Below are 22,503 nucleotides of genomic sequence, written 5' to 3'. Positions count from 1 at the left end.
ACTAACCCAAGGAGGAGGAGGATGTGGTATCAAGGAACCAAAAGACCCAGCTTGAGCTGTAAAGGGAAATTCTACATGATGAGAAGGTGGGGGCCCAGAATTATAGCCAGGTCTCTGACCTAGACACTACCACCGACTGGAACATGCAAGTGGGATTCTTAAGGAAGGATTTCCCTTAGGTAAGAGAGAAAAGGAAAAGAAACTGATAGATTCCCTGACCTTGTGGAAGGAAGAATTCTGTTCCCAAGTTTGATGCAATTCAGACCCAAGAGTTAGATGCAGGGATACAGAATGCTCAGAAGAAGAATACCTTAGTGTTGAAATGATTATCAATAGTGAGCAAATCCATAGGAATAATTATTAAAAATATAATTCATCAACATAATTTGAAAGTACGACATAGATATTATTACACAGGGAATATGAGTGAAAACAAAAATCTAGGAAAGGATCTGAGAATGTCAAATCTTAATTTTTCCCTATTAGAAAGTCAAAACAATGTATCTAAAACTGACACATCAAGAAATGGCAATACATGCTTATTTTTAGGAACATGGAGAAATAGCTAATAAAGTTATCTCTGGAAGCAAGACCCAGGGAGGAAGTTCATAGAGCAAGAATCTCTCTGTATTTTTAACTATAAGTTTACAGTGCTATGTACTGTATATATATTAGGTAAATATACATTTATATAGAATATATCAAATATTCTATATGAATATATAGGTGTTAAATATCTATATACACTATTCTGATTAAAACATCCTCATTAAAGTTTCCATTACAAGAAGCAAAGCAAATTACAAAAATACAAATAAACAAAGGAAAACAAAAGGAAAGAAGAGAGAAGAATGAGGCTTTGTGGTATTAACTGTGTCTTAGTCACCTGTTTCATTGCCTCTCTAGACCACCCTCTCATTTTATGAATCTTAGTGCTTACTCAGTGTGTATGGCAAAATTGCTGGGCCATCAATAGCCTTCTGGACAATGGGACTCTACTCTCATTGGATCCAGTGAAAGTCATGCTCCCAACGTAGGCCAATGAGACTTTTCTTCCTAAACGCTGCTCTCTAGATTCAGGGTAAGTGGGGCACTTCACACAAGCTGGGTAGAGCTGAGATGAAAGAAGTCTCTGAAGATCCTTACAGTCTTTCATTCCCTAGTTCCAGGTCATCCTGAGGTACAACTATTCTAGCTATTTAAGTTCCATTAGATTGCCATCATTGTTCAAGTGGGTTTATGCAATTTACTTTTTTGATTGAACTATTACAGAGTCCCACATTTATAAAGAAATTCTATACCCTCAAACTACCAATTGGTTTATAATATTTTTTATTTTCTCCTTGATGAATCACAGACGTAGCCTTGTAATCTAATACTTGCAGTCAATTGATGTTGCAATGGCAAATTAAAAGTGCCAGTTATCAGGGATGAAATGGAAATATATTATTACTCTCTGTAAAGTGTTATATAGTAATCAACAGTCCGAGAGACAGAAACATGATTTGAGAGTCTGCTTCTATAAGCAGAGTGGGTCATGGGATTTCTCACAATCTTAATTGAGTTTCTACCTACTTTTTGTTTCCTATGTTTCTTTAAGTGATGAAATTGATTTTGTTCTTACTTTAGATAAATTTTACCTTGAAATTATGCAACTATTCTCTATCAAGCACTGACATGTTCCTAAATTTAAGCACTTGAGAAAGAAAACTCCAAATGATAAATATCACTTAGTAACCTGCCAAGCTTCCTTGTCCCTGAGCATTTTATGCTCTAATGCTGATTTGTAAGTCAAATAGTTTAGGTATATGTCAGTGTTCACATTCAGACTTATCAACCTCACAGAGCAAAGAGACCTTGTAATGCAATATCTCATCACCAAAAGGACAGTTAGATAACATAGGAACATGCTTCAAAGATGGCTTAGCTGGCAAATACATACTTTAAACAGACTGCTTGGTTGACTTAAATATCAGAACTGTCTTTCATCAAGCCTTGATTGGCTGCCTGCTAGCTAACCTTGAACCAACAGCAGCCTGTTTGGAATGCATTTCATTTAAAGTGATGAAAATAATATCTTGTATTACTAACAGAGACTACTTAAAACCTTCACTTACTATTCACATAATAACAATCGAGCATATACATTACCCTTTAGAAATTGAAACATCACTGTACTATTTGAATTGCTAATGGGAAAAAAGAGACACGCAGAGAAAATTCTTAAAGAATAGGAAGTTCTTAAACATAGGCTTTCATTTTCTTATTGTGAAAGGCTGGCATTAATTATGCAAGTCTCTGTACTAAAGTACACTTTAAAGTTTGATGGTCTTTGTTGCTTTATTACCATGATGAATGGAAGAATATTTATTCCACACACCTGGATCACAGTGAACAGATTTCACATAAATTGTTTCTTTTTTGTTTCTCTGATATTTTTTTAAGAAGTTCAAGCTAATTGAAGTCTAAATCTAAAGGTGAGGTGACAATTTACTGATTAAAAACGGGCAGTAGCAGTGATGCATGAGCTTTATAAGGAGATAAATAGTAAGTTTACTGGAGGACCGTTTTGTATTTCAATCATACTAGGAAGTTGTGTATTACTGTTCTACCTTCAAGATTATGGAAGGATAGTTGGAGATGGAGGTCTTTTCAGACTTGGTAGTTATTTCAGATAGACCACATTAGGGAAATATAAGAATTCTCCTGCACTGCCTATCTCACTGCAACATATTCCCTGCTGCAGTTTTAATCTATAAATTTAAATTGGATATTTTTAGTTGTAGATGGTGGTGCTTAATTTTCTCTGGGCAAAAGATTGAGTATTAAATAAAGAGATGATGGTCTGTTAATAACAGTTCTGTTTACTTTAGGTGCAATGGAGAGACCCTATGACTTATAAGGAAAGTCCTTTACTCATTTTCAGTTAGAAAACTGCGAACACAATTATACCTACACAGTTAATAAACATTTTAAAATCCAGTTATAAATAGGAACATTGCCTGCCCAGTTACAAAAGTCTGTGAAGTACATAAATACAGATTTACTATACAAAATAAAATGACTAAAGAGGTACATAGATATTATAAGAGATTATAACCTGATTGAAGAGAAAAAAAAATGAATGCTGTTTTGAAATGACACCGTTTTTTTCTACAGGCAGATACTTTCAATGGCAATTAGATTACCAAGCAGAAGAGTTGATTTATCTTTAATGAACCTGTTACTATTATTCCTAGCTCTCAAAAATATAAACATAAACTGAAAATATTGTCATGGACATTAGTTCAGAATTGTGTATGCAAATGAAAAAAAGAACAGAGCCGTTTCAAAATATATTCATACTTACAACTCAATAAAATAGGACAGAATTTACAGTATTCTTTTGGCAATTATTTATAGCCAAAAATTCTTAATAAATTGACCCCTACAAGTAAAAATTAAATTAAAACGCAAACAAGATTTTGTTTTTTAAATAAAATAGAAATATAATATGTATAACCATTTTATAATAAACATATTTGAAATAAGAAACTTCAGGGTTTAAAACAAGGAATCATGCACCTATATCTGAGATCTGTATTAAACTTTAATGTCATACATTGAGGCAGTGTTAAATAAGTTATAGGAAAATATTTGCATATTAATTTATCCTCTCCTTATTTAAAGCACATTCCAAAAAACAAACAAAACCACAAGATGATTAAAAAATACACATAATATATGCATATGGTATAAAATATGTAAAAAAATTAAAAACGTATATGGCAAAAATAAAATGAGGATATAAAAAATAAACAGGGTTTAATTTATTTCATAAAATGCATGCATTTTAGATAAATGCAACCAAATAAATTGGAAGCCAAAATAACTTTGGGATTCCTACACACGTGAAGAGTTTTAAATATCCCTAAGCTAAAATAATAATATTTTATTCTACTAAACTCCTACGTTCTCTGTTCCAATCTGATGGAAGATTCTGCTTTATCAATTTAATATGTCACTAGACAAGTCTCACTAAAGTTAAGGCAATGCCATGCTGGTTATCTTTATAATAGAACATATATAGGACTTTGCACATAGTAAGCATTCCATAAAAGTTTATTAAAAAACAAATGAAATAAATACATATTACCTATTCTCCCAAACTGAAAACAAATATTACTGAAAATTTACTACTCAGTAAATAGGTATTGTGGGAATTACAAAGTGTGAAGTAGCTATTAACCACAACACAGTAACCTTGTTGGAGATACAGAAATAAGAGTCTTTAGGTGTTATAACCTTAGAATTTTAAATGTAATAGAAAATATTATAAATTATGCATATAGTAGAAAATAAAAGTATAATGTAGTTTCAGATTCACTTTTTAAAAAATCAGTACTATATGAAAAACTAAAGAATATTGCATTTTGTTACATCTCTCTGCAAAGGAATAAAATATCTTTTTAATTAGTGAGAGTATAGTTACACGTTCGTTAAGTGAATGAGTGTTCCACATTTTGAAATCAATTTAATTCTCATTTTAGAGAAACTTGGTTCATTGCTTTACTCACAAGAGAAAAAAACACCTTTTCTGGCTTTATACTCAAACGCTTTGTGTTTGCCACCCTTCCAAAAAGCTTACACGTTTCCTATGGTTAATTTACTGATGCTTGCTAGAGCTGACAGTTTTTAATTTACTGGTCAGATTCACCTATTATTTGTATGCATTATACCAAACATATTACTGACTCACTAAAATTTATTTGTGGGGATACAAGAAAATTACAATGAATATGATTGAGATCAAGTGGGCCCTTAGATCTTAATTAGAAATTACCAAAAAAAGAAAAGAAAAGAAGGAAAGAAGGAACTGACTCCCTTGGCTATTTTTTTCTTACTATGTAACAAATGAAAGACTGAAATTTATTTCCGACCATAAATCCCAAATGTTTCATTTTCGTTTTCCCAAGTTAACTTTCTCACCTAGCTAAGCAGCATTTCCTGCTATTATTAGCTGCTGGCCCAATGTCAGCTGACCAATATCCATCAAACTCCTTGCTTCAATGAGCTTAGAGACTCCCAAGGAGCTCCATGTATGCCGACTTCTGCTTTCAGCTTCTAATTATTTTCTAACAGATAATGAAACATTTAAGTTCAGAAAGGTTAGATTAAATTTGTAAGTGGATCAAAACCCTAGATAAAATTGCAGTGGCAAGGATCACTGAAGAAAACCCTAAGCTTTTTAGTTTTGAGATAAAGAGCCCTTACTGATTGCTTATTTTCTGTGACAAACTGGTCTCATAATTTTACTACCTCAGAGGTGCTTGTTCTTATGTCTAATTATACTGTCCAAGCTACACATAAACTGTAAACTATGAGCACCTAAGTCATGGCTTCTTAGAGGCAGCAGCATTTGGAAATGCTCAAAAGAATATCTTGACATTATTTTTTTCCTTAGTGGAAAAAACAAAACAAAACAATTGAGCTATTTATGCAGTATGAATAGCACAACTTATTGTTTTCACAGACTCAAAGAAGTATAAATTCTATGGTAATCACTTTATGCAAAGTGGTAATGATGAGATTAAAATGTTTATGCAATACAATGCATCAGAATTTTTAAATTTGTATATGTAATTCAGGGGATGTGTTTGGACTTTTCGTAGAAAGTCATACTCTAATTTTATAATCTGAGGATAAGAATGAATGACATAAAATGTCATATGGAACAATAAGAAGAAGATGAGATCATTACAGGGCTCTGAGGGGCAAGAATATCTCTAGAGTAAAGCTTGAATTCAATGCAGTGGCCACCTCAGAGACTCAGAAGAAAATAACTCCATGAAGGAACTGCCACTTGCTTCATCACTTATGCCACTTGCTTCATTTTCTCTTACATAAGGTAGGCTTCTGGAGGAGGCAGAATAATACTATGAGAGGCCAGTAGACTTTGGAGGTGGAGAGCTTTCAGTTCAAATCCAGGTTCTGTTTTCCTTGATTGGATTTTGAATGAGAAAATTGATTTAAATCCTATCTGTAAGGTTCATTCTCCTCATAAAATAGGCACAGTAATACCTATCTGTAGGCTTTCATTTGGCTCAGTCTAAATGCAAAGAATCATTTCTTCTTTCACTTCATAATTTATATAGTTTTGGTCTTAATTTTATATATGAGGTTCTAGAAATGATCTAAATATCTGTCTGCTATTAATAGCTGATTCAAGGTGGAACATGATCAAGCCTTCCTGCTAAACCAAAGCCTTTCACTCTGGCTTTATTATGTTATTGAGTTAGTTTTTGCCCAAATCCACCATAGTCAGTTGTACAGATTTGCTCCTGCAGTTAAAAAAGGGGGAAAAGAAGTTGATTGCTAATATAACACTATACAAACTCATCCTTGTTTAATAATATCTTCATTTAATCTGGGTGAAAATCACCTCGTGTGTGATCCAGGATTACCACTACTGTTGCTGAATGTAGGGTTAAACTTTAAACATGAAGATCTCTAGCAACCTGGGGGTGATGTCTAATTGTCTGCTTCATAGGATCCTTTTACTTTGACCATCTATTTAATGGTGATGATGGTATGGAGGTAATGCCAACACAGTTTCAGTCTGCAAACTCTTTTGATGCAACCAGATGCACTGTCACTTTGTTTAGTTTCTGACAGTATGCTTTGTAAATAGTAGACGCAAACCTGTAACTAATATGGGATCGATTTTGAGAAAAGTATCATAAGAGGAAGTTCAAAATATCCTTGTGAAGTAGTAACTTTTGTATTACCATTTGTAGCAACACCAACCGTGTGGTCATTTTAATAGATGATTACCCAGGGATGTAATTAAATTAGTAAAGGCACACTAAAAACATATGATGGACAGTATATTTGTTATTTATCATTTCATTAATATGGAGTAAATATATATATAATGTTAATATATAATACTTATAATTTATATTAATAACAGTTATAATATGTAATATTTATCATATGATATATGTAATGTGATACATAAATTAATATATATTCACTCTACTTTGTGGATACACATTTATATATATGTATGTGTGTGTGTGTGTTATTGCAAACATCACAGCATACTGTCTTCACTTCCTGAACCAAATCACTGCTATATAAATAATTAAAATCACTTCATGCAATATAATGCAAACCAAAATTTTATTCAGATGGCCCCTTCCTCCTGCAGAAACAATATTTTGTATCCTTGAATCTGTAATCACAGCATTAAGCATTAACAAAACCATCTACAGGGAGGTTTGATGGGACTAAAATTACTTACTGATTTTCTGGAAATTCTATTTCCTAGTCTATGCTTGCCCTGTGCGCAGAAGCTTTCTACTGGAATTTTATGAACCATCCTCATTTTATAAACAGCTCTTCCTGTTGAATAGTCAAGTTAAGTGGAATGTTTTTTCCCTAAGCCATCATAATTAGAAAATGCTATTCAGATTGAAGTCAGAAACCACATATGATCAATGTAATTTTCTTTTAGCTTTATGGTGGCACAGCAATACATCCTCTAATTATGTATGAAATTCACCAAATTGCAGAGTTTAGATAGCTGGAAAAGAACTACAATATGGAAAACATTGCCTTCAACAGACGTCTGATTTCTACTCCTTAAATTTAAAGATTGGTACAGTAGACTATGTGCTCTTGAGAAATGTCCTTCATTCACACAAATTCAAGAAATGCTTTGGAGATGGATAAGCAGACAGAGAGCTGATTAAGTCACATGTTGAGGCTTAGAGAGAACAATATGTTTTGGATTTAGGTAGTCTCTTTTAGGTGCTTCAAGAGAGAAATTAAGCCTACTAGGATGCAAAAATTGTCAAGTATTTTTGCCTATTTTCAAACTTTTTAGTACCCCCCTAAAACAGTATTGAAAGTTCAAGTATATCTGCTAAATTCAGATAACTGTTACTGGCAATGATTTATAATGACTGCAGTCAATTACTTTTATTTATTTATTTTTGCCAAAATCTATGATAAAATACAACTTTTTAAAAAAATACAGGATCCCATCTTTGCATACTTATTCATATTGGAACAGATGTAAATAGGCAAGAGACTGTGTGTGGGGTGGGGGGTAATGGGTGGCTCTAATAACAGATTGCTATTGGTGAGGCAACCCCCATCCAAAATCACTACATAAGATTCCATGAACTCGAGGTTAGAAAGAAGCTAAAAACTGAAGTAGTACTGAGGTGGGGCACGGACACGGGGCAAGCATCATGATTAATTTTTCCTGCCTATGATGAAAAATGCCAAGACATAAATAGTATAGTAAGAACAGGAGGAACTGCATCTTAAGGCTAAGATTGCATTTTAAAACGAATTAGTTCCCACAACAGGCAAATTCAATTTAAAAAGGGAGTTTGGAGATGAGATTCCTAACATATTTTATGGTAATCAGCCAATAACCTACCCTATCTTAAGTCAGGGCAAGCAGTTCTAAATAGTATGTTCCCACTGCTTAAAGGTAACCACTATCTTGGAGAAGAACAAGATCAATAAATTCTTGTGTTAAATTAATCTTACAGAATATCTAGAGGAAAGACTGTAGATGGTGACATAATGTATCTCACTGGAGATGGACATCATTAGACAACAAGTTAAGCCCACGTACCCCCCGGCCCCCACCCTTTGCCCCATTCTTGAAAGCCATAAAAGACAGAATTTTAAGCCCGTAAGCACACCTCCTAAGGTTGCCTGCACTCTCTTCAAGTGTGTACTTTGCCTTAAAGACTTCTCACTGCTCAACTTACTGTGTTTTGTCTCTGTGCTGTTCCAGTGGTAAGCATCTTTGTTACTTCACTATTTCATTCAATTTTCTAGACTTAAGCACAAGTCTTCATTTTCTCTGTCCTACTTCAAACGAGTAGGGAGGGGCTACTGAGATCTCTGATTTGGACTTGTAAGTCCCTTAGACTGAGTGACCCAGACAGGACTGCAGCTGTAAGGTCATGCTCTTCAGCAGCCTGCCTGAAAACTTCCTTCTTTGCCTTTGGGAAGTTCTCAGAACATAATCTCACCCCATCCAGTGCTCTGCAGTTCCCCCACATCCTAGGTGGTAGGAGCTTAGTTCCCAAACCTTGCAGGTTCAAGCAGACACAGGACACCAAGTGACCCTGGCTTCAGGAGTTGGAGAGGAATTTGCCCTATGCTGAGCAGGAGTTTAGTGAGCTTCCCTCTCCTCCCTCTGTTCTTCTTTCTGCTCTTTTTTGCCTACATGGCTGCTGCCATTAGCTACTACTCTCCTTTTAATAATTTCCTTCCTTACCTATACTTGTTTGACCTGTTCAAAATTCTTTCTCAATGAGAGTCAAGAACCCTCCGCTGTCAAGGTTGAGGTTTCACCTAGTGTGCAGGGATAGACCTCCCCAGACACAGCTGCCAGATAATACTACCTTCCCATATATGCTAGCAACATTGATAGGGAAGCATTCAGAATGTTCCCACTAGGGGAGGTTACAGAGATCCTGCATGCACAGAAAGTCGAGAAGGAGTTCTTCTCAAAGGGCCTATGGGGGATACACTGAGTCCTACTTACAGAGTTAATACGAAAGGTCTATTTCTCAGTATTACGTTTGGTGCTTTGGATTCAAGACAGCTACTAAATTGAGTAAACATAAAATAGAAATGAGCAATATAAATACCTAAGGAAAATGATCCAAGGTCAGTACACCCAATAAAGATAGGAACGTTTGGGGGAAATACTACAGAAATCAATTAGGCTGGAATAGATAAGGTTTAAAGAAGAAATAATAAAAGCCTTTAAAAAATAGAAAAATATCCAATCAATTTTCCAAGTATCTAGTGTTTCCTCATTATATGCTTCTATTGTGCTTTCTATTAGATATGCAGTGGTGAGGTCAACTGACAGTACTCTTCATCAAATATCCTGTTGTCTAGTGGGGGAGAATTTTACAATAATAATCAGGACAAATAAATATATAAAATCCATCATGATAGATGCAAGAAGGAAAATTCATGAGTGCTAATAGTAGGTTATAATTTAGATTCAGAGGTCAGGAAAGGGATCTTAATGAAATGTACTTAAACTGAGGAAATATGGATAACTAAAAGTTTATCGGGTGTAATTTGGAGGAGGACACTCCAGGCAAAGGCACAGACTGACTTGCTTGGCTTCTAAGAGGAGATGAAGGAAAGGAAGTGAAGAGAAAGAAGAGCTCTGGAAGCCAAGGATCTAGTATTTTACTTTATGTGTGTGAAGCCCCTGAAAGGTTTTATGCAGAGGAGGAACACAATGCAAACTTTGTATTTCAAAGAAGGGAGATTAAATTGAAATCTACTCTCATAATTCAAGCAGAAGAAGTTTATGATTTGGATTAAGATGGTGGTAATGGAATATAAAAAGAAGAGGATGCTCTCTAAATGTGCCTTTTGCATAGATAAAAGCATTTTCTGTTAAATTTGTAGTAGATGGTTTGAGGGACTGTGACATTCAAGGATAAATCCCAAATTTCTGATAGGGACAATATGGTGGATGGATATGTAAACTAAGTAAATGGGTAAATTTGAATGTAGAAGAGATTTAGAAGAGAAAATGAAGAGGTACATCCTGAGTGTGCTAAACTTGAGATGTCCTTGAGATTTCAGTGTGGCAAATTCAAGCATAGATATGAGGTCAGACTCAAAAAACAGAGATGGAATATGATAATCTAATGAGATGATCCAGCAAAAATGTGCAGATTGAAAAGAGATCTAGAACATGGTACTGAGAGAGTTCAGTATTTCTGGGATTGCTTAATGCCAGCATGATCTTGCAAAGAAAGGTGAAGATTTCTGTAAGAATGTGATTATAATGATGGGCCATGAATCCAAATTAGCTGTGGAGAGATGAGAAGAGAGGGTGGCAGTGAGGGATAGTGAGAAACAAGAAAGAGTCGGTGAATGGGAGATACCTTAAAGGATTAAATATCCCTAAGTAGGCACTACAGGAAAAGAACTAGAGGAGAAGGAGAAGGTGGTTGGAGAATGGGGTGTTGGAACTAACAGGACATGAACAAGAGCTAGTGAAATAAACTAGCTTTAAATGATTTATTTTAGTTACTGGTAAATTTTTTCTCCTCTTTTTAGTAGAGCTTTGAAAGACTAAATTATGTTTCTAATGGACTTTACAGAATCTCTTCCTGAATATATTATTTTCCTTTTAAAAGCAAAGTAACTATCCAACATTTTCTTAATTACTTTAGCTATAATTTTTGTGTTGGAAAAAATGCTTGGTTAAGTGAATTTTTAAGATCATACCAGCAGTATAGAACACAGTGACATCTAAGGAATGGGCACATAAAAAAAGGAATTTTGCATTTTTTCCACCTCTGAACTTGATTAATTATATTCACATATGCAGATGAGAAAAAAACTATAAGGCCTAAATGTATAACTGGATGGAATCATATGAATTAAAAAAAAATCCACTATTAGTATGATACAGGATCTAGCTAAAAGCTACTGTTAACTAGGTGAAGACATATGCATGAAAATGTTATAATGTGAAAAAAATGTTATAGGACAAAACATTTTTTCAAATCATTGTTTAACTCTGCTATAATCTTGGAGAAAATATAAACTTTACCAATAAATTCTATTGCTTCACCCCACCAATCTAATACGACATCAATTACACAAAAGGTATTTTAGAGAACCGAAACAGTTAACACAATTCACATGAACAATTTCTTCAGAAAAACAGCAAAATGACTGTTGTGTGAGATAAATAAAAATTCCTATTATATAGGGAGAGCGAAACAAGTAGTATTTCTTTTAATAAGAAAATTGCCATTTACATTATAAAGTGGGGTGATTTGAAATACTTTTCCTTGCCGCACCATCCCATGAACTCTGTAGTTGACTTGGCGTGGGAAAGCTGAAACTGAAGCCACGGAGATTCAGGTAAGCACTAAACTGAAGGCTTATTGAAGTAACTGGAATTTAGGAAACAGCTATTTGAAACAAGAAGATGAGTGTATAAATGTAGGTATTTTTAAGAAGATGAAACCTTCAGACTCGTTTTTTTAATGTTGTTCAATGTAATCTTCCTTTATGGGAATAAAGAAGGTACTGGTTATTCACTAGCAGTGTATTATTGTCATTATGAATCCATTAGACATATTCAGGTGAACTGAATAATAGCCTGTGACCAACCTCTCCTTCCCTTGCTTTTAGCATAGAACACATTTAATAGAACACAAATTGTTCCTTATTTATTTTTGCTTATAGGAAAAATTCTGCAAAAAATATAAAAGTCCTCTCCTTTGCCCTTGGTTAGCAATAGAAGCATTGGATGTAGTGAGTATTAAGTTGTTGCATTTGTGCCATTTATTAAAATAACCAATAAGGTACAACATATCTGATAAACTGAGTAGCAGTAGTTATTGAATCTGGACTATTCTATGCTAAATGTAAAGTTGTGGATGGGGTGTTGGGGGTGGGAAGGTGTGTGCAGCAAAAACATCTAATGCTTAATAAGACATAAGAGCATGACTTCCCATTGTCTTTGGAAGCTTTAAATAAAGCTTTAAAATGGTCTAAAACACATGCACACACATGCATAAAGATACAAATAAACACACACACACTAGTTTGTAAGACAGACATGTAGCATGGTTGCAATAGAGCTTATTTTAATTTGAAAGTTGTCCTTAGACTGCTCTACTAAGGTGCTGAACTTGTTGACTTCCCATGCCTTTCTTTGCCCAGTGGCCTTCTCTTGCTACTGAAGGCTGTTTTGCCACTCTCAGCAGGTAGGGCATTCAGGGGAATCAATGCCCTCCTAGTGTCTCTCAGCCATGGCGGACAGCTAGAGTCCTTACATCAGCTTCCTTAACCCTTCAACAGGGTGACTGAGGCGTGTGCCCTCCACTGGCTGCCAGTCTCTCCAGTGGAAAGAGGTTTCAGTCACTCAAGATGACAGTGGGCTTTACTGGCTCCTCTGTCTCATTTCCATTCTCCCCTACTGACGAGCCTTCACCTCCAAAATACTTTCACCCAGATCCTCGTTTCAGGGTTACTTTCTGCTTCTGGAAGAACCCAAACTAAGACATGCCAAACATGACTTTTAACTTAATAACCCTGGGAATATTTGCAATTGCAACTCAATCCTTAGGTCCAAATAACAAATAGATTTGTTTATGCAAACCTTTTCATTGTGGTTTGATAAATTGTTTAAATTCTTATTAAAATGATCTATATACAGAATGGATGGGCTAACAACATAGGTATGAAATGTAGGTCTATTTTGCATTAAAATTACACCAGCCTATTTAAAATACCGAATTCACCACTAATTTTGCCAGTCTAGCTTTGTTTTAATCATTGTGATGCTGTCCTAATGTTTTGAAAGAAGTCAAGAAAATAGTAGAAAGTGTTTCTGCTCAATATTTATTGAAACTTTGCCAAAGCAATCCATCAGTCTATTAATCTAGCACCTATCTACATGGTAAGAAAGGTACAGTCAAAATATTTTCCCTAATTTTTTTCTTAACTTTTAAAGAAGAGACTGTTTGGAGTCTATAGGTCACCAGATTCATCAACCATCTAGGAAAATAACTCCTTTCATAGTTCAATCAGAGCCTCGTCTAAAATGCAGCAGAAATCTAAGACTTCAAGCTACCATCCCCACTCCTGTTTCCATGGGAATAGACAGCAGATCAGGAAAAAAAAATGAATGGGGTTAGGAGCTTTCAAATAATCATTCAAAATCATGATGAAGCTTTTAGAGCCTCTTTCTTAGGTGATTATTGTGTAGCTTCTTAACCCCTTTTTGCGTCTGTTTCCATGGAAATACGACAAAAATGGCTGTCCAAGCGGCTGGCACAGATTAGTACCATTCTTGTGAATTTTAGCTTTGGCTTCAGTCTAAGCTAGGCAAGATCTTTTTTTATTAACAGTTTTACCTATTAACCTACACTGTTTCTATTCATTGCCACTTTCCTTTGTAAGTTTGACTTTCTTTATAATTTTTGCTTTCCCTTCACAAATCTATACCTATGATCAAGATCAAACTGATTGAGACATCACTGAAAAAGGCTTCAGTTTTACATTTTAATATATAAGCCAAGACATATAGCTGCAGAGTGTCAGAACTTTTAGAGACCTGAAGAAGGAAACCTTATTTAGTTACTGGACTTAATGTTTGATAGGTTGGTATTAGTAGATATACAACAAGGGTAGTATTGAAAATATTTAGCAATGGTAAGACATTGCACCAACCAAATAGAGCAGCTTTATTGCACCAGCTAATCAACAGGCCTATTATACAATAAGCAATAGATTTTTAAACTAAAAGTAGCCCTATATAAGATAGTGAGCATTATATCCAAATAAATTATTCAGAGTCAGAAACTAAGCTTCTATAGAACTTATAAAGGGAACTTACAAGAGAAACTGGGTTGAAGTTTATAGCAATCTATCTTTTAAAAAAATCAAAGTGCATATGTTTGCATCATCTTTCCTGTGAAAGTCATTTGAGAATCAAAATCATTCTTATTACTGAAGATACTATGCTAAAAGAGAGAAAGAATATATATGGGCCTTTGAGAGAATCCCTGGCAAAATATCCTGTGTTGAACGTGAAAAAAATAACAGTATGCTACATATATAGTTTCATCTGATCTACCTTCTGAAATTTGCTGAACAGCTCAATCTGCAATTTTTGCTTTGGGAAATCTTAAAGTTCTGATTGACCTTATAAAGTACCTTTATACCTCAGAACCCTCTTATTCTATAGTTGGAGCTTTTTACCTGTGAGGTCTTGCCTTCCAAATCTGAACTGAACAAACTAAATTTCAATGGGTAATTTTCTGACTTACCTAGGTTCCTAATTTAAATTTAACGGAGACTAGCTTACTATAGAATCAAATTGATGTTTTTAACTAAATAGATGATAACAATAATAAAGCAGTCTGATTAATTTATCAGATCATTATCACTATTCCCAAATGCATTTTGGCATAGTGGTAAAAACCCTGTAATCCAAGTCTAGCCATCAGCTTGTTTGTGCAAATCAACACAGCAAATAAAAAACATTTTTGTGTTTTGTTTTCTTAATTGCCTACAGCTGCTTACCTACTAAAAGGACAGAGTTAGTAGTTGCCACAGAGACCACATGGCATGAAAAATCTAACTACTTATTCTCTGGTCTTTCAAGAAGTTTCCTGACCCCTGCTCAAGTCTTTAATTATAAGATTATACAATTTCCAGAAAATAAACTTTGTAAGTTGTAGTCTTTTTTTTTTTTTCTTCTAAAAGTAATTGCCTGGTGTTTGTACTTACATCCATGAACTCCACATTAGCTTTGGGACCAGTTGTTTCATTAAGAATCTTAATAGCCACAGGAATCTTCACTGTTTCTCCTTCAGGCACCCAAATACCCTTTGGGAAAGGAGGGGAAATTCACATTAAGTCTATATTAAGACATATACAACTTTTATAGCAGACACAAAATTTGCTTTAACCACTCAACATATTAATTTCTTAAAAACATATTTTAGAAGTTCTATATTCTTTTATTCAATCAAAAAATACTTATCAAACCTCTGTAGTATGTTACAAGATACTCAGCAACCTTGTCTGTTTTCATTATCTGAAGATGAATTATACATGTATTCTGCTTTCAAGGTGTTAAACTATTATAAAATTCAATTTGTGACATGAAAATGCTTTCAATAGTGAAAAAAACATTGAAATAAGATTTAATAGTAGTATTTGATTTGGATGATATAATCAACTTCTCAAGACTTTGAGAAGTCTGTTCTGATTTTTGAACTTCAACTGTCTCATTTGTAATTTCAAAGATTGGGCTAAATAATGTTAGAGGTTCTTTTCAGTTTTAATATTATCTAATTATAGTGTCACTAAAAAAAAATAAAAATAATAGAAAACATATTCTTATGTTCCTGAAATTTAGAATTATTTAAAACGTAATTTTCTAAGGTGCTTATTTAAGAATCAGTATTTGAAAGCAAGCACTGGGGAGTATTGAGCAGACATTAGTCTATATTATTAAATAGTGTGTGTTTGTCAAGAATTTTTATTAGCTCTGAAATAATATAAAACATTTATGTTGACCATTGCCAGTTCTCTCTTCCTATAGAAATATAATATCTGAACGAGATCTTTGCATTGGGAAAGTATAAAGTAGTAGAGTTTGAGAAAAGTACAATGTTAATCTAAATAACATCATTTCTGAGCAAACAATTCAACCATTTGAATAAAGACAATGAGTTTAATAATACATGTAGGGATGCACAGATTATAAAAGAATTTTTTTAAAAAACCTACTGCCCAAATGAACACAGAAGCAGACAGGAAGTTGTACAGAAAAAGCAAAATCTCAAATTGAAATTTCTTAGCTCTGACATCAAAAAAGTCAGAGGCCAGTTTTAACATTAAAGTGAAAGAATGGAAATAAAAGTTGTCTATTGTTTTTGAACAGAACATCTCTGTTTCTATCTTTCTTAATATCAGCTGTTTATAATCTAAAGAAAAAAAGATTTTCACCTTGCACTTCGATGCTTAAACATACATAGTTGTGTTACCCAAAGTTGTTACTTTCTTTAGTTTGAAGTCTGTTTTGTCTGATACCAGAATTGCAACACCTGCTTTCTTCTCTCTGTTGTTTGCTTGAAATATCTTTTTCCATCCCTTGACTTTAAGTCTGTGCACGTCTTTGGGTTTGAGGTGAGTCTCTTGTAAGCAGCATATGGATGGATCTTGCTTTTTTATCCATTCTATTACTCTGTGTCTTTTGATTGGTGCATTCAGTCCATTTACATTTAGGGTGATTATTGAAAGGTATGAATTTATTGCCATTGCAGGCTTTGAGTTTGTGGTTACCAAAGGTTTAGGGTTAGCTTCTTTACTGTCTTACTGTCTAACTTAACTCGCTTGTTGAGCTATTATAAACACAATCTGATGATTCTTTATTTCTCTCCCTTCTTATTCCTCCTCCTCCCTTCTTCATATGTTGGGTGTTTTGTTGTGTGCTCTTTTTAGGAGTGCTCCCATCTAGAGCAGTCCCTGTAGGATGCCCTGTAGAGGTGGTTTGTGGGAGGCAAATTCCCTCAACTTTTGCTTGTCTGGGAATTGTTTAATCCCTCCTTCATATTTAAATGATATTCGTGCTGGATACAGTAGTCTTGGTTCGAGGCCCTTCTGTTTCATTGCATTAAGTATATCATGCCATTCTCTTCTGGCCTGTAGGGTTTCTGTTGAGAAGTCTGATGATAGCCTGATGGGTTTTCCTTTGTAGGTAACCTTTTTTTTCTCTCTGGCTGCTTGTAATACTTTGTCCTTGTCTTTGATCTTTGCCATTTTAATTATTATGTGTCTTGGTGTTGCCCTCCTTGGATCCCTTGTCATGGGAGTTCTGTGTACCTCTGTGGTCTGAGAGGCCATTTCTTCCCCTAGTTTGGGGAAATTTTCAGCAATTATTTCTTCAAAGACATTTTCTATCCCCTTTTCTCTCTCTACTTCTTCTGGAATGCCTATGATTCTTATATTATTTCTTTTATATTGATCACTCAGCTCTCTTAAAATTCTTTCATTCCTGGAGATCCTTTTATCTCTCTCTGCATCAGCTTCTCTGCGTTCCTGTTCTCTGTTTTCTAGTCCATTAATGGTCTCTTGCATCTCGTCCATTCTGTTTTGAAGTCCTTCCAGAGCTTGTTTTATTTCTGAATTCTCCTTCCTTAGTTCTTGCATATTTCTCTGCAAGTCCATCAGCATGGTTATGACTTTTGTTTTGAATTCTTTTTCAGGTAGACTAGCTAAATCTATCTCCCCAGATTCCTTCTCAGGGGAAGATGTAGCAGATGCCGAAGCTGTCTGGGTTAGTCTTGTCTGGATCATATTTTTTTGCCTTTTCATGTTGACAGGTGCTATTGACTGTCAGCTGGGAGGGCCAAAATTTTCACTTACTACTGGCCTTTCTTTACTGGGGCAACTGCGACCCCTAGTGGCTTGTGTTGGGTAATTGCGTGTAGAGTGGGTCTTTGTGTCTTGCCTGGCCGGGAGGGAGAAATTTCCCTTTCTGTGGGCGGAATTTGTCTCAGGCTGCTTCTCTGCTTTCGCAGCGCCCGGTGGGGTGATGGATGGGGGGGCTGCTTGACTGTTTGCCTCCGTGAGGGGTCTCAGAGCTGTTTCCCAGGGGGTTAGTGCACCCGGTTTTCCCTGTAATTTCCAGCTGCTGTACTGTGACCTGGGTTGTTTCCGTCAAGCTGTTAAGTCCCTGTCCCTTTAAGACTTTCAAAAAGCCCCCGCTTTTCTTTGTCACAGGGGCATCAGCTTCAGCACCCGCTCAGAGGTCTTACTCCCTGTTCTCCCAGTATCCAGGGCCCCCTGGGCATATACTGTGTCTGCGCTCTGGCCCGGATGGCTGGGGCTGGGTGTTCGGCAGTCCTGGGCTCCGTCTCCCTCCCGCTCTGCCTATTGTTCTCCCGCCGGGAGCTGGGGGGAGGGGCGCTCGGGTCCCGCCGGGCCGGGGATTGTATCTTACCCCTTTCACCAGTCGCTGGGTTCTCGCTGGTGTAGCTGCAGTCTGGCCACTGTCCTGCGTCTTCTGGTTTCTCTTTTAGGGCTAGTTGTGTTTGTTGTATTTTCAAAAGTATATATGTTTTTGGGAGGAGATTCCCACTGTCCTACTCACGCCGCCATGTTGGCTCCGCCCCCCAAAGTTGTAATAAAATAAGAGGACACCTAAACATAAGAACTATTAAAAAGTCAAAATAATGAAAAAAAAAAGACTTTAACCTCTCGAAGGTGAATTTAAGGGTATGTTCTCATAGGGTGAGTAGGGAAATCATGTATCAAATGCAAAATAATAAGTCTTTTAAAATATAAATTACTAATACAGAAATTGCCAAAAAATAAAAATAAAAGCCTAGAACCATCGGCTACATTTTCTCACTGATGGTATCTGGGGAGGAAAACAGGTTTAGCATTATTCAATAAACCAAACCCAGGGTGGATTACCTTATAAAGATACAGCATCGGTATTAAAATACTCCTAAAATGTACTTTTGAAATAAGAATATAAATTCAGTGTGAATTAATTTGTACAGCTTTTTAAATAAGTACAGTCATTATTTTCTAGGCCTGACCAGACAAAAAAATCAACTATGCTAATACCCATGATATGGCTTCAGATCTTTCATGTTTAAACACAGCATATCTCTAGCCAGGAGGAAAAGTTAACCAAATAACTGGCTAAACCAATTGGCATTCCTGTGGTCAAGAATAACTCTTTATAGGTTAAGACAGCATGTCCTTGTAAGAACTAATATAGTCATTAAAACTTATGGTCAATCTACACACTGCAGGCATCAAATTCAAACACACTTATGGAACTTCTGATACATGTAATTTCAATAAAGGTACAATACTCATGGACAACAGGCAAATAATTGCTCTTAATAAAAATATTATTAAAGCTTTATTATTATATGTCTAAGTTAGTAATTTTTTTTTCCTGCTGTGGTCACTAGATTATGTTAGTCTTGAGTTATATGACATCCATGATTTAAAAGTTATAAATTTTAAATTTAAAAATTCACTTATATAAATATTTAAATTAAAAACATTAAATTTTAATCCATATCATCCTTAAAATTATAAGGGTGATTATGTGCTAGGAACAATCCAAGATTCAGTTATCTTTAAAATGGAACTCCATTTTTTCTGGCATATTATGATAGAGTGACAAATAGGAAAAGATGCGTTTCTTTGAACATACAAAGATTTGAAAACTAGAAGGCATTAAGTTAGCCTAGAATACTTTGTACTCAAGTTAGGTTTTCAGTTAATAATTTTGAATTTAATTGAACAAAATATGCATACTAAGAGATTAAGAAATTTCTGCATTTTGACCTTAGAATAAAACAGTTTTATTTTAAAGAGATTAGATTATTTTTGTAAAATGCAGGAGAGAAAATATAGCCCTATATTCTAATTGTTAATATTCTCTGTTAAATAAATCTTTGTTTTAAATAGAAAAAAAAGAACATTTTAAAATGCAAAATTCCTAAGATCCAATATCTTTTAACAGACATGTTTATAAACATAGGCTTGCACATAGCTTTAAGAAATACATAAAACTGCCAAAGTAAATTTTAAGAATTGTAATAATGGACAATACAGGAAGGATTTAGCACTAACCTAGCAGAATTTCACTCTTGTTATTTACCATTAAAAATTAGTTTCACCACAATTAACCTTGGGTCTGGCCTCTGAATTGGTTTTGTAATTAAGCTAAATAAGTAAACATGCAAATGCAATCATTTGAGCTTTCTCTTTCCAGAAATATCTCTCTTTTGAAAACCCATGATGTCACCCTCTCTTTCTATCTGACCTGAATTTGACAAATAAAGTCCCCTTTATAGGTTGCATATAATGGTGAGGGCATCAAAACTGGAGATCATCTGTTCAGTCATATATGTTACCAGGTAGGCAAAAAGCGGTTTAGGAAATAGTACTATTCTGTTAATGTCTCAGTACATTTGTGTGGATTCTAAGAGATTGGCTATGTTAGAAACATATTTGGACAAGAGAACATAAGAAGAGAAGGACAGGGATTATGGCTCATTTCTCTGGCCTATCTGAGATTTCGTGGAGTACTGTGTAGGGTGCAAGGAAAATGGTTTGGAGCTGGGTGTTTTGGATAAGAATAAAATTTGCCAAAGGGAGACAGTATCAAAGGAACTACACTTTGGCTTTGTACCAGTGTTTTCGGCTTTCTCATGACTGTATCTACCCCAGCTTTTGCTCAATAAAAAGTAATGAATTCAATTGTGCAGCAGCTTTTTAATACTAGAAAGGCCTCCTCTCTGAATATTAAAAAGAAATTACATTAGCTAGAACAATAGCTCTGGCTATTACATAAACAAGTCTGAAACAAAACTCAAAAATAACTGGTGGTGTTTCTACTTACTTTATAAACAGTTCCAAAAGCACCCGAACCAAGTACTTTTACTCTTTTGAGCTCAGTTTCTTTCAAAATCCGAAGTTGAGCTTGGTTGGGCGCTGTGCCACTGGGCGTTAGGGGTTCTACCAACTACAAAACAAACAGAACACGGGTTGTACAATCAGTGCTCCTCTGTCTTTCTCTCTGTCTGGCTCTCTTCTCACACATACACACAGCACTCAAGCACACTTTCCCTTGACAAACAATTTTTCTGTAATATGGATCACTCACCATTCCTTCAGACCCTATCCTTTCTCTTCTCGTGCTCTTTGCCTGGTTTAACAGGACTCAAGTAATAACAGTATGCCTACCTTGAGGCATACTAGGCTAGGAGATTTGTTTTTTCCACTTTTATGGAAATTTAGAGACTAATTAGGAGCTCTTAATTACACCTTTTCAAGTTCTTCCCTTTTTGGCATTGCTAACCAAGACTTGGATATTTAGTTATGTCCGCATACTCAGTCACCGTTTTCCTTCTTGTTTTAGGAGATTTGATACACAAAGAAAACAGAAAATGAAACTCTGCCTTCTTAGCACTTAACATCTAGCTCGGAAGCCTGGGCAGACATTAAAGAAGAGGAAAAAGTAAGTTAGCACAATGCATCCCTAACTTTTCGTGTACACATGAATTACCCGAGGTTAGGTTAAAATGCAGATTCTGGTTCAGGAGGTCTGGGGTTGGGGTTGAAGGTTGCATTTTCAGGGAACCCCAGGGGATGCTAATGTATGATGATGGGATCTGAACCCGTTTTCAGCAGCAAGGCTCTGGAGTACATTCTCAATGAAAAAAAGCTGACATTCTGTGCATTGATTCTAGATCGTAAGTGAATGCAATAGAATGGAAGAAATAAAATAGCCACCAGGGAGTGTGGTTTACTGTTTTTGGTCTCCTAAAGGAGGTACACTTTAAAATTAATCTTGAGGTAATAAAAATGGATTGACATGAGGGAGAGACTGCCCACATGAAGACGACTTTGGACACAGCATCAGAGAGAAAGAGGGAGACACAAAGGAAATCCAACAGGAGTGTGCAGGTCTGAAGGTTGGGATTCACGTGGGGAACACCCGATTATGAAGCGAGCTGGGTAAGGCCAAAAGGGATAAAACGAGGCTGATAATTTTAGATGTCATAGTTTAGATGCCATTTAGCTAGTAGATAAATAAGCAGGGGAAAGGAATGTGAATGTGTGCCAGTTTCTTGCCTTTGTGAGAAAAAATATGTAGACATGAGAGAGACTTTGGGTACCACACTGGGTATCTTATATTAAAATATTTAGGTTTTATCTATGAAGGAAAAGGCAACTGAAAGAGGAGTTTCTTTTTTAAAGTTAAATAAAAGAACGACACTTTAAATGCAAATAGCTTGTTTATTCTCAAAATAAGGAAATAATTAAGGGGAACGCCTACTCAACTTGTCTTGAAAACTACCACAGTATATTTTAAAATGTCTTTTTATAAGGCTAAGTGCATTGCGACCCTCCAGCTTGGTTATGATTATTCACAAGGCTGCT

The 22,503-nt window shown here is 35.2% G+C and overlaps 1 protein-coding gene across 5 annotated transcripts in view; it reads right to left on the bottom strand.

Annotated features, from left to right (window-relative positions):
- ERBB4 (erb-b2 receptor tyrosine kinase 4) overlaps positions 1 to 22,503 on the bottom strand; it is a 1,101,636-nt gene that overhangs the window by 204,392 nt on the left and 874,741 nt on the right. For all 5 annotated transcript variants that reach the window (XM_057503587.1, XM_036926862.2, XM_036926865.2 and 2 more), the window contains 2 exons: positions 20,960 to 21,082; positions 15,307 to 15,405 (listed from right to left, as the gene is read on the bottom strand). In XM_057503587.1, coding sequence (XP_057359570.1) covers positions 15,307 to 15,405; positions 20,960 to 21,082 — 222 coding nt within the window. The remainder of the gene's footprint in view (positions 1 to 15,306; positions 15,406 to 20,959; positions 21,083 to 22,503) is intronic.

Source organism: Manis pentadactyla, chromosome 6 (genome assembly GCF_030020395.1).
Source record: "Manis pentadactyla isolate mManPen7 chromosome 6, mManPen7.hap1, whole genome shotgun sequence".
Taxonomy (NCBI): domain Eukaryota; kingdom Metazoa; phylum Chordata; class Mammalia; order Pholidota; family Manidae; genus Manis; species Manis pentadactyla.
The sequence above is the reverse complement of the archived record's forward strand: the minus strand, read 5'-3'. Positions and strand labels throughout refer to the sequence as shown.